The 15,869-nt window shown below is 42.7% G+C and overlaps 2 protein-coding genes across 15 annotated transcripts in view; both read right to left on the bottom strand.

The window, feature by feature from the left end:
* Window positions 1–1,411, bottom strand: part of nrcamb (neuronal cell adhesion molecule b) — a 46,409-nt gene extending 44,998 nt beyond the window's left edge. For 9 of the 14 annotated variants that reach the window (XM_089127629.1, XM_039664180.2, XM_039664187.2 and 6 more), the window contains exon 1: window positions 1,241–1,410. The gene's annotated coding sequence lies outside the window, so the exon portion shown is untranslated. Of the gene's footprint in view, window positions 1–1,240 lie in introns of all 14 variants that reach the window. The other 5 variants (XM_039664185.2, XM_039664193.2, XM_089127628.1 and 2 more) reach the window with 2 other exon arrangements.
* Window positions 1,412–3,123: 1,712 nt separating this feature from the next.
* LOC120474042 (calcium-independent phospholipase A2-gamma) lies at window positions 3,124–15,643 on the bottom strand. The gene is made up of 11 exons (XM_039664194.2): window positions 15,476–15,643; window positions 11,449–12,695; window positions 10,863–11,015; window positions 10,434–10,585; window positions 10,224–10,318; window positions 9,729–9,900; window positions 9,558–9,615; window positions 8,774–8,968; window positions 6,523–6,721; window positions 3,936–4,194; window positions 3,124–3,756 (listed from the first exon to the last, which is right to left on the bottom strand). Exons 2-10 carry the CDS (start codon window positions 12,625–12,627, stop codon window positions 3,941–3,943), a joined length of 2,457 nt encoding a protein of 818 aa, XP_039520128.2. The 5' UTR covers window positions 12,628–12,695; window positions 15,476–15,643; the 3' UTR covers window positions 3,124–3,756; window positions 3,936–3,940.
* Between the last annotated feature and the right edge of the window lie 226 nt (window positions 15,644–15,869).

The following is a 15,869-nucleotide window of genomic DNA, read 5'->3' as shown; positions in this document are numbered from 1 at the left end:
CACACACACTGTCCCACACACCCTCAGACTGAGTCTCTCACCATGACGGTTGAGCTGCTATTGAAAAGCTCAGACGCAACAGACAATGACCCGGCACACTCATTAGCATTGTATTAATTGGGAGATGTGACCCAGTAATGGAATGCTGTGTGTTTGTGTCTGTGTGTCTCTGTGTGTGTGTGTGTGTGTGTGTGTGGGGGGGGGGGGGGGGGTCCCCAAAAGTTAGCAAAACATGACCCCATTTGGAAATGGCTTTGTTAAAAAAATTATACATAGGACTGTGTGTGTGTACTGTATATATATATATACACACACACACACACACACACACACACATTTATAGCCTACAGTATGTGTTTGTATATATTACATGCATTATCAAGTCAAGTCACCTCTATATAGAGCTTTTTAAAATACGGTTGAAAAAACAACAGTTTCAAAGCAGTTTTACAGAGAAAAGGCGATCCATTGCTTTCTCCTAAACCTTGTTTTTCTAATCAGAATAAAGAACTACTCATTTGAAAAATCTACTCATCAAATGTGAGAGTTTATATATATATATATATATATATATATATATATATATGATTATCTCATATAAATGTATGAGTAGCTTTTTATATGAATCTTTTTCTTCTATTCTGATTAGAAGTTACTAAATTACTTCGACCCGAGGGAACGTTTAAGTCAAGTTTATGAAAAACCATCGCTCTAATCCTGGACCCGGGCCATAATTTAAATAACACCTTTGGCTTTCAAATTAAATCTAAAAAAGAAAAAGAAAAAAAAAGAGTCTGTCATTAAACGCAAATAATCGGATATAATCTGATTCAAACCGCGCGCGCTCCCGCGCCGCACCTGCTCGCGTCACCTGAACACATCCAACTACTACAACATTATCATCACATTACACAACATAACACTAAACAACACAACATAATAGAGTATTACAGAAATTGTATTTCATTACAGACTGTCTCTGTCTGACACTTAATACATTAACAAACGAGACAAAATAAGAGAGAAGTATCGCCTGAAACCGTCACATCTGCAGTACAAGAGAGGATTTTACCTCATAAAATAACATATCTCACATTATTTACCTCACAATCATGTGGAAAACGAGAATTTAGCGATTATAAACCGTTTATAGCGTTTGACAGCGGCGCGTTCCTCCGCACAAAACTCATGAATCACGCGATTAAACCGAAATATATTATAAGAAACATCCGCTACTGACCCAATGAAACCCGCTCGGTCCTGGTCCTGGTCCTGGTCCTAGTCCTGATGCTGGTGCTGATTCTGGCCCCGGTTCTGGTCCGGTCTGCGGTACTGTGACTGTCTCTGTCCTGCGCTGTGACTGACTGGACTCTTCGCGCGCGAGCGCTCCTCTCCAGTAATGCCCGCGGATCTCGGTCGCGCGCAGAGCTCTCTCAGGTACGCGCAGTGCTCCAGCTCCACCAGCCTGAGCTGACGAGCTTGTTTTGTGGTTTCCCACTGGATGCGCGGTGGGACGAGGCAAAACATGTCTGGAGATTTCCCAGAATTCAATTTAAAATAGAGTAGCTCTTAGATCGGTCCCGGATCACTCTTAAACTAAGACTCCTACATAAAAGTTTTTTAAGCTAAATTAAGAGGATTCTTAGATCTTTATGAATACTGGCACTGGGGTTTGCCCTGGATCCGTAAATATGATGTTCCCTTTTAAAATAGGTAACCCTTTCTTAACTAACTATGAATATATATATATATATATATATATATATATATATATATATATATATATATATATATATATGAAACAGAATGTAATAACGTAACTGAAGTGTGTTGACTGAAGTGTGGTGACTGTTAACAGTCACTTTAACAGAAACTCTCTTTTTCTAGACTGTAGTGAATCTGAAGCTGTTGTTTGAGGTCACAGACCGAATGAAGCTCCTAGTCTCATCTGAGTGGACACACACTGAAGATGCCAGTGAATTCGACTGTGTTCTGTCTGTGACCACTGATGAAAGTCTTGCATCGTGAGTGCATTTTTTTGTCTCAAGTTGACTTCAAACTGTAAGGTTTATAAGGAAATCGTGTTTTTATTGCAGTGATTTTAATGCTAATATCTCCATGTGAAGTTCAGCAGAAAAGCTTTTATTGACACCAGCCTCAGCAAACGACTCGTTTTTCAAAGTGGGGTTTATTTTTTATGAAAAATGCACAATAGGCCTAATAATATATGCAATTTTTATATGATATAGGCTATAAATTTTTCAAAACAAGTTTTACTCTAAAATTACGAGCAAATCAAAGCCATTACCATAAATCTACAAGTTGTGTTACAAATTTAAAATTTGAATTTGATATCTCAAAAAACAACAACAACAAAAAACTCTTCAGTAAGATTTTGTTTGGGCGCAATACCAAACATTTCCACTTGATGAAATTCCTTTCCCATTAATTTTTAATGCACGCGGAGTGGACTGACCATAGCCAGAGACGGGGAAAGAAAGGGACCGGCTATTTCTTTCAGGAGTCAGGACTATTCAACCTTTTCGAATTATGTTCATGTTTTATGATCTCATACAATCTCACATACGTTGATGATGGATAGTAAAGACATTGAGACGCAGGGCAAGTTTCGTACCATTCTGATGAAGAAAACAAACAAACAAAAAAACTAGATTAAGTAAATTAACTGCTTGCATTCCCATATTATTATCAGCATTATTATTTCACTTTTTAATTATTGTCTTTGACCGCTGTTATTATTATTAGCAAAGTATTCCAGGAGATTTTGGTAATAGTTGATTAATGATTTAGGCCTACCAATGAATGAATAAAAGAGCAATCTCTAAGGCTATGTTTACATGGAAACGATTCTGAAGAGAAAACGCTAAAGTGGCGTTGCGTCATCACTTTTTATTCTGCGTTTAGACGAGCGTTTTGGGTGGGAAATCCGCGTGCAGATGGTGACGCAAAACTGTGTGAAATTCACTGTAGTGTGCACTCCAGGCGGCTAAGCGTGCATACTACAGCAACACCGAGCCCGCGCGCCTGCGTAACCTTCACTGTCAAGCAGACCTTCGCGTTTTTACCGTTTACACGGGAGCGCGGCGGGGGAGCGCTTTAAAGATTTCCGGAGGGTGGTTTCACTTTTTTGCATTTTTAAGCCCCAAAAAGGTTTGTGCAATGAATCGAGATGGTTTTTATTGTTGTTGTTGTGGCCGTTTCTCAATAATCTCTGTCTGTCTGTCTGGAGTACTTGCACCAAGCCTTCACCACACGGCCCTCAGACAGCGACAGCAGGAGCGAATCCAGAAAACCTGGTCAGTTCAGTCTCTTCACAAGAAAATTTTCTCTCAAAAAATTAATAAATAAAATTGTAAATAAATAAATCTTAAATAAATGGTAAATTGTTAATGCCAACAATAGTACAACTCCTGTCTTTCCATGAACACAGGGAAGACTTCAAGACCCGGCAGTCCTTATAAAGCTAAACAGGGAACCGTTAAACCCCACAGGGCATCACCACGGCCTGCATGGTCCTGATTCTCAAAATCCCTTTCACTTACATGTTCTGATCTAACCGTCAGTACAAGATATGGCTGTAGGTCACAACATGAAACACTGATGATCAACAAAACATAAGAGATTGTCCCATGAACACCTCAATAATCTGCTGGTTAATTCCTGAACCGCAGCCACTCGTCATCATCCGACCCGGAGTCCTCACACGAAGCTCGAAACATCATCGGGTAGGTTCAGCTGAGAGTGAGAAGCGCGAGAAATAAAAGCATTAAAAAAATACCAGACTTAAGAATAAATACCTTCTATTTTTGCATCAAAATCATACCGAGCCATGATATCTGAACCGAACTGTTTAATTTAAAATAAGTATATAGATATTAAGATGACTACTCTATAATGGATGAAAGCCGACTCACCGCGGCTACAGGCCGTACAGGAGCGCTGTGAGCTTCAGTCGTTCCCTCAGCGTCTGCACGAGTGTCTTCTCTCGGGTCAGCTCGCCCACGGCTCGGCTCAGCTTCTCCTGGTTCCTCTGCAGATACTCCTGCGCCTCGCTCTGCAGCTGACACAGCTTCTCGTGCCGGCTCTCGTCCAGAGACACGTCCTCGCTCAGGAACGGGTTCAAGCGGAAGTACGTGTTGGGCGGCAGCAGAGCGTCCAGCATAGTGTGCACTTCTGAGAGAGAGAGAGAGTGTTTAATAGCATCTGCACTGTGCTTTATGAGCTTGATAAACAAACATTATAAATGACTAAATCTACATCGGGTGTCTATGGCCAAGTTGCACATTTAACTTTTTGTAAAAATTGCAATATTGCATTAAACATTCAGTGAATAAAGCACTTGTGTTCAAGAGAACAAAATCATAATTTAATGGGAATCGTATATCAATAATAACAATGTTTTTTCCAAAATGATCAATGAATTGCATATTATAATTAATGTGCATGTTTTCATATTAGATGAAATAATTATTTGTCTTAATTAAGTGCATGCATTTTAAGATTTTATGCACGTGTGCAAATTTTAAAAGAAAACTATTATATTTAAAGGTGTTTAAAGGAGTTCTTCATGCGCGCGTGTGATCAGATGCACTGGAGGAAGGGCGCTAATCTGGCATTTATTAATAACCTGCGTGATCGTGTTTAATCTCCAGCGCTGCTGTATGAACGCTGCATCACTGAGACACTCAGCAGAGAGAGTTATGGGTAATCTGCACCAGAGTGACGGCTGTCAATCATCCGACATGTCATGTGAAAACCTATAGAGTGTGTGTATTGACGTCAATTTCCCGCAGGACTAATTTTAACCTCTAAAAAGATAATAGCATGTGAGTAACAGTGTGTGTGTGTGTGTGTGTAGTTCTGGGTGAGTGAGTGAGTGAGTGAGTATGAGTGGAGTAACCCTCGGTGTTGGTGTGTGTGTGTGTGTGTGTGTGTAGTTCTGGGTGAGTGAGTGAGTATGAGTGGAGTAACCCTCGGTGTTGGTGTGTGTGTGTGTGTGTGTGTAGTTCTGGGTGAGTGAGTGAGTATGAGTGGAGTAACCCTCGGTGTTGGTGTGTGTGTGTGTGTGTGTGTGTGTGTAGTTCTGGGTGAGTGAGTGAGTGAGTGAGTATGAGTGGAGTAACCCTCGGTGTTGGTGTGTGTGTGTGTGTGTGTGTGTGTGTGTGTGTGTAGTTCTGGGTGAGTGAGTGAGTATGAGTGGAGTAACCCTCGGTGTTGGTGTGTGTGTGTGTGTGTGTGTGTGTGTGTGTGTGTGTGTGTGTGTGTGTGTAGTTCTGGGTGAGTGAGTGAGTGAGTATGAGTGGAGTAACCCTCGGTGTTGGTGTGTGTGTGTGTGTGTGTGTGTGTGTGTGTGTGTGTGTGTAGTTCTGGGTGAGTGAGTGAGTGAGTGAGTATGAGTGGAGTAACCCTCGGTGTTGGTGTGTGTGTGTGTGTGTGTGTGTGTAGTTCTGGGTGAGTGAGTGAGTATGAGTGGAGTAACCCTCGGTGTTGGTGTGTGTGTGTGTGTGTGTGTGTGTGTGTGTGTGTAGTTCTGGGTGAGTGAGTGAGTGAGTGAGTATGAGTGGAGTAACCCTCGGTGTTGGTGTGTGTGTGTGTGTGTGTGTGTGTGTGTGTAGTTCTGGGTGAGTGAGTGAGTATGAGTGGAGTAACCCTCGGTGTTGGTGTGTGTGTGTGTGTGTGTGTGTGTGTGTGTGTGTAGTTCTGGGTGAGTGAGTGAGTGAGTGAGTATGAGTGGAGTAACCCTCGGTGTTGGTGTGTGTGTGTGTGTGTGTGTGTGTGTGTAGTTCTGGGTGAGTGAGTGAGTGAGTATGAGTGGAGTAACCCTCGGTGTTGGTGTGTGTGTGTGTGTGTGTGTGTGTAGTTCTGGGTGAGTGAGTGAGTGAGTGAGTATGAGTGGAGTAACCCTCGGTGTTGGTGTGTGTGTGTGTGTGTGTGTAGTTCTGGGTGAGTGAGTGAGTGAGTGAGTATGAGTGGAGTAACCCTCGGTGTTGGTGTGTGTGTGTGTGTGTGTGGTTCTGGGTGAGTAAGAGTGGAGTAACCCTCGGTGTTGGTGTGTGTGTGTGTGTGTGTGTGTGTGTGTGTGTGTGTAGTTATGGGTGAGTGAGTGAGTAAGAGTGGAGTAACCCTCGGTGTTGGTGTAGTTATGGGTGGGTGAGTGAGTAAGAGTGGAGTAACCCTCGGTGTTGGTGTGTGTGTGTGTGTGTGTGTGTGTGTGTGTGTGTGTAGTTATGGGTGAGTGAGTGAGTAAGAGTGGAGTAACCCTCGGTGTTGGTGTAGTTATGGGTGAGTGAGTGAGTAAGAGTGGAGTAACCCTCGGTGTTGGTGTAGTTATGGGTGGGTGAGTGAGTAAGAGTGGAGTAACCCTCGGTGTTGGTGTGTGTGTGTGTGTGTGTGTGTGTGTGTGTGTGTGTGTGTAGTTATGGGTGAGTGAGTGAGTAAGAGTGGAGTAACCCTCGGTGTTGGTGTAGTTATGGGTGAGTGAGTGAGTAAGAGTGGAGTAACCCTCGGTGTTGGTGGCGCTGCTGATGACGTTGTTGAGTTTGGTCTTCAGGCTGGTGAAGGAGACGCTGTTGCTGCCGCTGACGCTCTCGAAGCGGCCGGTTCCCAGAGACACCACACACTGCAGCGGGACGTCCGGCCACAGACACTGGCACTCGTGGATGGCCAGAGCCGTGGGGTTGTTGATCAGCATCCCACCGTCCTGCACACACACATTAACTCTATGAAGATAGCGAATCAGATTAGGCTCTGATAACCCCGTCGATCTCCTCCAGTCCTTCTGTGATTGGTCGATTAGACTTTATCAAGTAAAAGTCCTTCAGGAGGATTGTACAAACTTCAGCTCATGCTTCTCGTGTCTTTCTTTAATCTTTAATATTGTTAGTAATATTTCAGCAGGTTTACTTGATTATCATACATCCTTAATTTAAATAATCATGATTATTAGAAATGATCCGGTTCAATAAACGGTTAAATCTCAAAACAAATATATTTTTCTGGCTATTACTTCACTGGATTTATAATGATCCAAACTATGTATTTTAAAGAATATTCATTTAAACAGTAGACCTCTGTTTGTCAAAAAAAAAAAAAAAAAACGGAATAGTTGCATTTTCATTTAAACAATTATTAAATTGTTAATGTTTTATGACTTTGCTTGATTACCACCGTTTTTGATAATACATTTTAATTAAATCCAGGAAAATTAAAGGATTTCTGAAAGGCTTATTCTGAAAAATGATTGTACTTTTTTTAAATAAAGAATCAAATACTTAGCTTAAAATCATTAGACATGCTTTTTGATTATTAAAATTCAATTAAGAAAACCTGCAACATTTTAAACATGGGAAAAAATTAAACATTTCTTTTGACTGTAGTAACTAAGGATGTTATCTCTTTACACTGAAAGTGCAGATCGCAGGAATCTTTGTTACCCATGATGCCCTGCTCTGAGTCACAGTGCTCAGTTCAGCATGACATCATCAGTTAGACACCTGTCAATCACAGTAATGACGAATCACATCACATCCTCTTCATAAACGATCACGATCCTCCTAAATCACAGCAGAAACTCTTGACTGCTTTCTGATGATGTCATCAAGACCGTGTGGGCGGGGAAATTAATATTAGCCAATAACATTCACAATCCAATCAAATCCTGATAAAATATACTGAGTTTGACTCTGGGATACGCCACTTTCCAGACATTAAGTGAGTGTTTGACGCTCTCAGTCTCATACAACACTTCTGAGGCTCACAGAGATCATCTTCCTTCAAGTGTTCGGCAGGTCAAAGGTCACGCGGCCTGCTAATGTCACTCTCTGTTAAACGGCAACATCAAGCAGCCAAACACGGCCGGGTCAAAGGTCAAAGAGGTCGAGCGAGATAGAGGGCCATTCTGATAAATAAAACACATCCGACTTGATTCAGTCTCAACATGAACGTCCTGGAAACATCTCACTGTGTTCATCAAGAGTGTGTTTATATCAGCTTATATCAGTGTCTCGTTCTCCAGCACACACACACACACACACACACACACACACACACACACACATCTAAACATTCTTCCATCACTCACTGAGGATATTCAGGCTTGCTTACAGAATAACGCATCAATTCAGTCTCTCTTCTCTCACATGCTTCATCAGCTCTACTGGCAGCTCCTCTGAAGCCTGTGACTGCAGAGGTCAGAGGTCACGGAGGCGTAATTGGATAATGAGGCGTAATGACCTCTCCTGACCTCGAGTCACAATGACACGTCAACCACAAACTCACTTCATTACAATGCATTATTCCGGAAACAGGCTTCATATCTCCAGCGACACACACACACACACACACTCGTCTGATTCACAGGAGACAGTGAGAATGAAGAACTGAACAAACACAAGAGCTGTTGTGCTGCAGTCTGTGTCTCACACACACACACACACACTTGACACCTGCCTACCCATAACTCCCTCTGACACACGTCGAGACTGAAGGAGTCACAGCGGTCATGTGATCAGAGGAGGAAAACATGTTTTTTTACATTTTTTTTTATTTGCAACATACACACACTAATCTAAATGAACATGGATCTCTATAGTGTCGTATATCGAGCACATGTGGGCGGGGCTTGATTGTGTGAGTGGGTAATTGATTGGATGGTTGTGGTTTGCTATTGGCTGATCTCATGTGAGTGACAGGTTATAGCCCCGCCCTCGGCAAGAGGACGTTATTGTGAAGGGAAGTGTGTGAAGTGTGTCACCTGGTGCAGGTCGTGACCCAGAGCGAACTCCTGGAAGTATCCGGGAGCAGCAGAAGACGCCCGGATCGCCTCCCAGAGCCGGTGCCGGCAGCCGCCGCGGTAATGAGACAGAGCCCCGACCGGCAGCGTGTAGTTCCTGAACACATACGCCTTCACTGGGGGACCGTGGTTCACTACTGTACTCACCGCCGCCACCTGGTGGAGGAACATCACACTGCTGATATCACACACACACACACACACACACACACACACACACACACACACACACACACACACACCTTCCATGCTATTCACTTCACTTTCCCTCAGACTCTTTATGTCAAAATTCTGATAGTTATAAATTAGTATGTCATAAATTGGACTTTTGACTGAAAATATGTCATAAATAAAATGTCCATCCCATAATCATGACTATAGTATGATTATACCTATACCATAATTTCACCTTATGACAATTAAATGTAAAAGTCCCAATATTTTTTATGTCATAAGTTCAACTTTTCATTATTAAGATTTAGTATGTCCTAATTTGGACTTAATTGATAAAAAGTCAAAATAATATTATAATTTTGACTTTTTGACATAATTTCAACTTTTGAAATTCATAATTTTGACAGTCATAATTTATTTAAAAAGTACAAAATGTCGATCTCATAATTATGACTTAGGATGTCATCATTTTGATTCAATTTGTCATAGTTTCAACTTGAGTTATAGCTTTTCCCTGCACACACACACACACACACACACAGCATCAGAACTGCAGGATCTTGAGCCGTACCTTCGGACAGTCTGGGTTCCTGGCGGTCTGGATCAGCAGATCCGAGCCGATCTTCTCCCTGTGCAGAGGCAGAACTCTGAGACACACTCGACTGGGACATTATTACAGATATATGATCATCTGATGGTCCGAGGTTCTGATATAAGATCATCTGATGGTTCTGAGACTCACTTGAGCACTTTCTCCCAGATCTGGCTGTCGTAGAAGGCGTGACTCCAGCTCATCTTCACGGTTCCCACGATCACGTTCTGCTTGAAGACGTCAGAGCTCAGCGTCCGGTAGAGTTCCTCACACTCCTCTAGAGGCAGCTGCAGCACACCCAGCATGAAGCCTAATATCGCACCTGAACACACACACACACACTTGTCAAATAAGTAGGTACAAACACACATTTACTCACTCACTCACTCATTCTCTCTCTCTCTCACACACACACACACACACACACACACACACACACACACTTGTCAAATAAGTAGGTACAAACACACATTTACTCACTCACTCACTCATTCTCTCTCTCTCTCACACACACACACACACACACACACACACACACACACACACACACACTTGTCAAATAAGTAGGTACAAACACACATTTACTCACTCACTCACTCACTCACTCATTCTCTCTCTCTCACACACACACACACACACACACACCTGTACTGACGCCACAGATGTAGTCGAACAGCTGGTGAATGGGTTTCCCTGTCAGCTCCTGCAACCGGCGCAGCGTCTGAAGAGCCAGCAGACCCCTGCCACACACACACACACACACACACACACACACACACACACACACACACACACAGAGAGTGGGGTCAGCATGTGTGGACGGTCTCAGCACAGCGGCGGGAGCGTTCGGGTCACCTGGTTCCGCCGCCGTCGATGGCCAGGATCCGGACTCCACGGTTCCTCACGGGCTGGACGAAGCCCAGCAGAGCCAGAGCCAATCGGAGCGGGGCCTTCAGAGAGCCGTCAGCAGCCCGGAGCAGACGCAGCAGAACCGGCACCGCCTGCTCCTGGACCACACACACACACACACACACAGATGAACATCAGTGGGCGGGCCTTATGCTAATCAGCTGCAGTGACTCAATGTTCTTGTTTCCACATCAAAAGAAAATTTGAATACGTTTGTAAATTATAATTATGAAATAAAAAGTCACAATTATGACAAAGAAAGTCTCTGATTTGGCATGTCACAATTTCAAATTTATCGTTAATTTTGACGTCATAAATTTGACGTCATAATTTGTCTTTCTCGGCAGCCGCTGCACTGAGCGGGACAGGACTGACCTTGACGGCCGCGGCCCGCGTCTCCGGGAACTCCAGCAGATGCAGATTGAGCTCCTCCACCCGCCGGACACAGAGACCCGGCTCGTCCGACGCCCGCTGGAGGGCCTGAACCAGAGCCCGGGTCCGGTTATCCACACTCACCCGCGCCACGATCTGCAAAACCAGGGTCAGAGGTCAATCTCTGAAGACATCAGAGCGGTGACAGGTCATAACACCACCAGATAATCCATTATAGCTTGTCAAATTTACACGTTTGTGTGTGTGTCCCTTTAAATGCAAATGAGCTTTAGCTCCGCCTCCATCCAGAAGAGGGCGGGGCCTTCACGCGAGCTTCAGAGACTCCGGCAATATCAACACAGGCGGATCTGACTGATCCAGGATCAGGAGTAACAGCAGCTTTAGCTCAGGGAGAGCTTCACTTTTACACGTTTCTGAATGTTAGCGGAGACGTTTGTGTAGTTGTTGTGGAGTAATATCATAAACGAGCAGATTAAGGGCCGGTAATATAATAAACGAGATATGTCTCCTTTAATATAAACCCGGCCTTATGTGTAATTCAGATGTTTGATTATGAGTCGTCACACACCTTCTCTCTCTGGATCCGCAGGCGTCGGGCTCTCTCCTCCTCATCGCTCCGCTCTCGGCTCTCGGACGCTCCGTCCGCTTTATCCGCCTCCGTCGACACTCTCCTGGCCTCCGAGCGGAAGCGGGGCACCAGCGGGCTGATGTAGGTCCCCACGAAGGCCTGTACGCTCGGCGCTGATGTCGTGATGTAGTTGCCGAGAGAGAACGGCGGGGTTTCCGGGCGCGAGGGCGGGGGCGGAGCGACGGCTCGGTCGGGTTTAGTGACGCCTCTGAAGTAAGAGTTGATGTGGTGGGACAGGTAGTCGTAGGTCTCGCCCAGATGAGTGCTGAGAGACCACGGGTGGAAAAGGGGTGTGGATTGAGAGGTGGGCGGGGCCTGAGGTGTAGTGGGCGGGGCTGCTTCATGTACTTGATTCTTAGTTGCAGGAGAAACACAAGAAGGTGGAGCCTGATCTGCAGTGGGTGTGGCCTTATGTGTGGAAGGCATGGCTTGGAGTGCAATGGGTGTGACCTTGTATGTGGAGGGCGGAGCCTGGAGTGCTGTGGTCGGGGATGTTGCAGTCACTTCATGCTCCTGTTCTTGGATCTTAATTGCTTTATGAGCAAGTTCGGAGGGTGAAGCCTGAGGTGCAGTGGGTGGGGCCTTGTGTGTGGAGGGCGGATCCTGAGTGACAGTGGGCGGGGCATTGTAGGTGGAGGGCGGAGCCTGAGGTGCAGTGGGCGGGGCTGTTTTGGTCACGCCGTGCTCTTTCTGTTCTTGAATCTTAGTTGGCGTAGCAGCAAGTGCAGGGGGTGGGGCTTCAGATGCAGTGGGCGGGGCATTGTGTGTATAGGGCGGAGTCTGGGGTGCAGAGGGCGGGGCCTGTAATAAAAGAGGCGGTGTTGAGTTCACTTTCACCGCTTTGAGTCGGGACAAAATCTCCGCTCGCGTCCCGCGCACTGCTTTCCGAACCGAGTCCAGAGCGGCGTGCAGACGGGACGAGCGACGCCTCAGATCCGCCGACTCCTGCCGCGGAGACGTGCTGAAGGCACAGGTGTTTGTGTGTGACCCGACCCGGCAGAACCAGAACCTCCTGAGCGGCGGTCTATAGAAGGGGTTCGTCCGCGGGGACCAGCAGAGGGCGACGGTCACACACCCCGGTCTGTGGCACACACAGTCCAGCAGCCACACCACAGTCATCCTCACGACTCTTCATCAGCGGAAGCTCACACACACTCAAAGCTGCAGCGTGGAATATTAAGGAGGATCTGTTGACAGAAATGCAATATCATGTTCGTAACTACGTTTTCAGCAGTGGTGGAAAGAGTACTGAAAAAACATACTCAAGTAAAAGTACCATTACATTCCAAAAAATGTAGTGTGAGTAGAGTAAAAAGTACTTGTCCAAAAAACTACTTGAGTAAGAGTAAAAAAGTAGCTTATTTAAAAGTACTCAAGAGTAGTGAGTAGTGAGTACTGAGGTGCGGATTCTACCCCTTATAATAAACACTGTGCACTACAATTTATAAATAAAAAAAAATTGCACATACTGTAATTCACATTATATTTTGCTGTTTGTAAGAGAGATTGAAGAATATCTATCATAAATCTTTTTAAAATGCATCAAATCAGTACACTCATCACCATTTAAATCATATTATTTGGGGGAAAAAACATTTAAAATTAGGCGAAAAACCACTGGGCCTGAGCATGCTATGTTGCACATAAAATATCAATATTCATAACTGTGCAAAGAATTCAAAAACCTTTAGAAAGTCATATGATAGTTCAGCATCACACACCAAGAGATGGGTTAAATAGAGAGATTAAAAAATGCCCAATTTCTCTCCAAAACGGTACCAATGTTAGTGTTTTGATAAATGAGAATCACTAATATTATCATATTACCTCAACTAATGCACTGAAAAAGGCTAAGAAAGTGAGCTAACACTAATTACACACTTTAATTCCATGCTATTAAATATGTTACAATTTAAACGTAAATGCACATTGTTCTAGAAGGGTGGCATCATCCCTTACATTTTACACGGCTACATTTACTCACATTGTAATGCTGATAATATAATTTGTAAGGAAAATTGTGCATTGAATAGGGAAGTTATATCCAGGAAACTTTTACAAAAGAAACAAACAAACACACTTTGTCTCTGAAGTCTCGGCGAAGCTGTTTTATCAGCAGCATCCACACACAAAAAAAAAGTTCAACATGAACAATGTTTTTGCGGAAGTCTTGCGGAAGTGCACTTGCCAAATGAAGACGGATCGTATAATGGATCAATCAAAAAACGTTGTTTATTAACGAGCTGTGCTAATTTCTTATTAACAAATGCAGTTCAAGTTAACGACATGCACTGATTCTGAATCTGGCGGCATGGCGAGCGCGAGACGCGGCAGTGCACAGATCGTGACGCGCGTCTCTCTAAAATAAGATTATGAAGTAAATGGGAGCGGGAATTCACCGCATTGTGAACTCGTCTCGCAATTCCCCCAACCTCAGACCAAATAGGCCATGTAGACAGTCCAGTCTATATAAATATCATATTAGGCAGAAATGTACCTTAGCATATAAGAGGAAGACGCTGATATCTGGATTGAATTGATGCGTGATGAATGCACTTCCACAGCAGTCACGAGTAAAAGCAGGAATAGGCGGTTAAAGTTTTAAAATAGTAAAACTATGCTTAAGTTGAATTGATGACAGTCACGAGACCGATTACTCGATCCAATCACGTTGATGGATAAAAATAAAATTAAAACAAGTAACGAGTAACGGCCACAAACAGAAGAAAAATAGCGGAGAAAAAGTACCGATACATCACTTAAAATATACTCAAGTAAAAGTAAAATTACACAATTTTAAACTTACTCAAAAAAGTACAATTTCTGAAAAAAACTACTTAATTACAGTAACGTGAGTATTTGTAATTCGTTACTTTACACCCCTGGTTTTCAGTGGTGTAGAAAGACCTTACTTAGAATGAACCGTTATGTTTTAATGATAATACATAATGATATCAAAATAAAATTTGGATAAAATAACAAAACAAAAAAACGAAACACTGCTGAACTGCATCACAGACCATTTTAGCCCATTAAATTAAAAATAAAATTAATGTTTTTTTTTTTTACAACAAATCATGAAATTGCAGGCTATAATTTGTGTCCTAAAAAGTTTTTTTTTTTTTTCTTATTTAAAAAAGTTAAGGAAAAAGACTGAAAAGGGATTTTACTTTTGTGTACTTAAGCATTTTTTGATGTAGAATCAATATTTTATCATATTTGATAAATATTTGAAAATTCTAAATATAAGGCCATAAAAGGTCACAAACTTTTTTATTTGTAATTACGTGGCAGAAATAAGCCACCATATATTTACCCTAATATCAAATCAACTCATTTAAGTACAATTTCATGACAATTAGGCAAAGTGTTTATTACTAAAATACTGAGATTATTATTGGAATAAACAGATACAACTATGGTGTGTAACTATTTTAATATCTGCATACTAAATCACACAAATGGGTAAATGTGTTTAATCATGAACATCTCAACCTGTCCATGTTCTAGAGTAGTTTAATCTTACTATAGTTTTCACTAGTATAGTTAATATAGCTATACTAAATTATGAATTTATGATTATGAATCTCCTTTAGTATGAAATAAAATAAGGGAATGACACCTCACTGTATTGTACAGTTTTACCAAGGCAACAACAATAATAATTAGTGAAAAACACTGTTTAGATTTGTGTTTGCTCTTAACAATATCTTAATATATGAAATGTATAATTGAGACAGTATTAATCTAATATCATGTCATTTCACATATCCTTCATAAACTAGAATTTGTCTGTTTATTAGAAGTTAACATGACATTCCATCTGTAATATATATAATAACACATTCATGTCTGTCCAAAACACATATTAGATGAGATATGAGTCTGACTGTAAATATGGGACTGTTGGACAGGGTCACGCGATAAACTGAAGTTATTCTGAAGAAACACTGAAATAACAACATACCTGTGGTGGGTTAAACGCTCATAATGAATGTTTGTTTGTCGGTTGTACTAGTATAAGTGTTACAGTTAGCCAGTTAATTGTGTTTGCTGCTGTTTACGGGTCACTCGACACTGAGAACATCTGATAAACACAGAGCGACCCTCCGAGCGCACTTCCGCGATCCGTCACGTGCTACACAACAGAGCGTTTGATTGGTTGAGCTGTCAATCGTTTGCTGTAGGCCCAGATAAATATTAAGTGAACACTGAGTCGTGCGTTTCGCAATGAATTCTTGAATACATTGATTCAGTATAATGAGCTGAAATCATATCTGTGTGATATGGCGTAATAGAACATGATAAAATACATGACTGTCATGATGAACTCATGAATGACCAGCAGATGGAGCTGTTTC

This window comes from Pimephales promelas, chromosome 25 (genome assembly GCF_988280905.1).
Source record: "Pimephales promelas chromosome 25, fPimPro1.hap1.1, whole genome shotgun sequence".
Taxonomy (NCBI): domain Eukaryota; kingdom Metazoa; phylum Chordata; class Actinopteri; order Cypriniformes; family Leuciscidae; genus Pimephales; species Pimephales promelas.
This window is presented reverse-complemented; position numbering and strand designations above follow the sequence as displayed.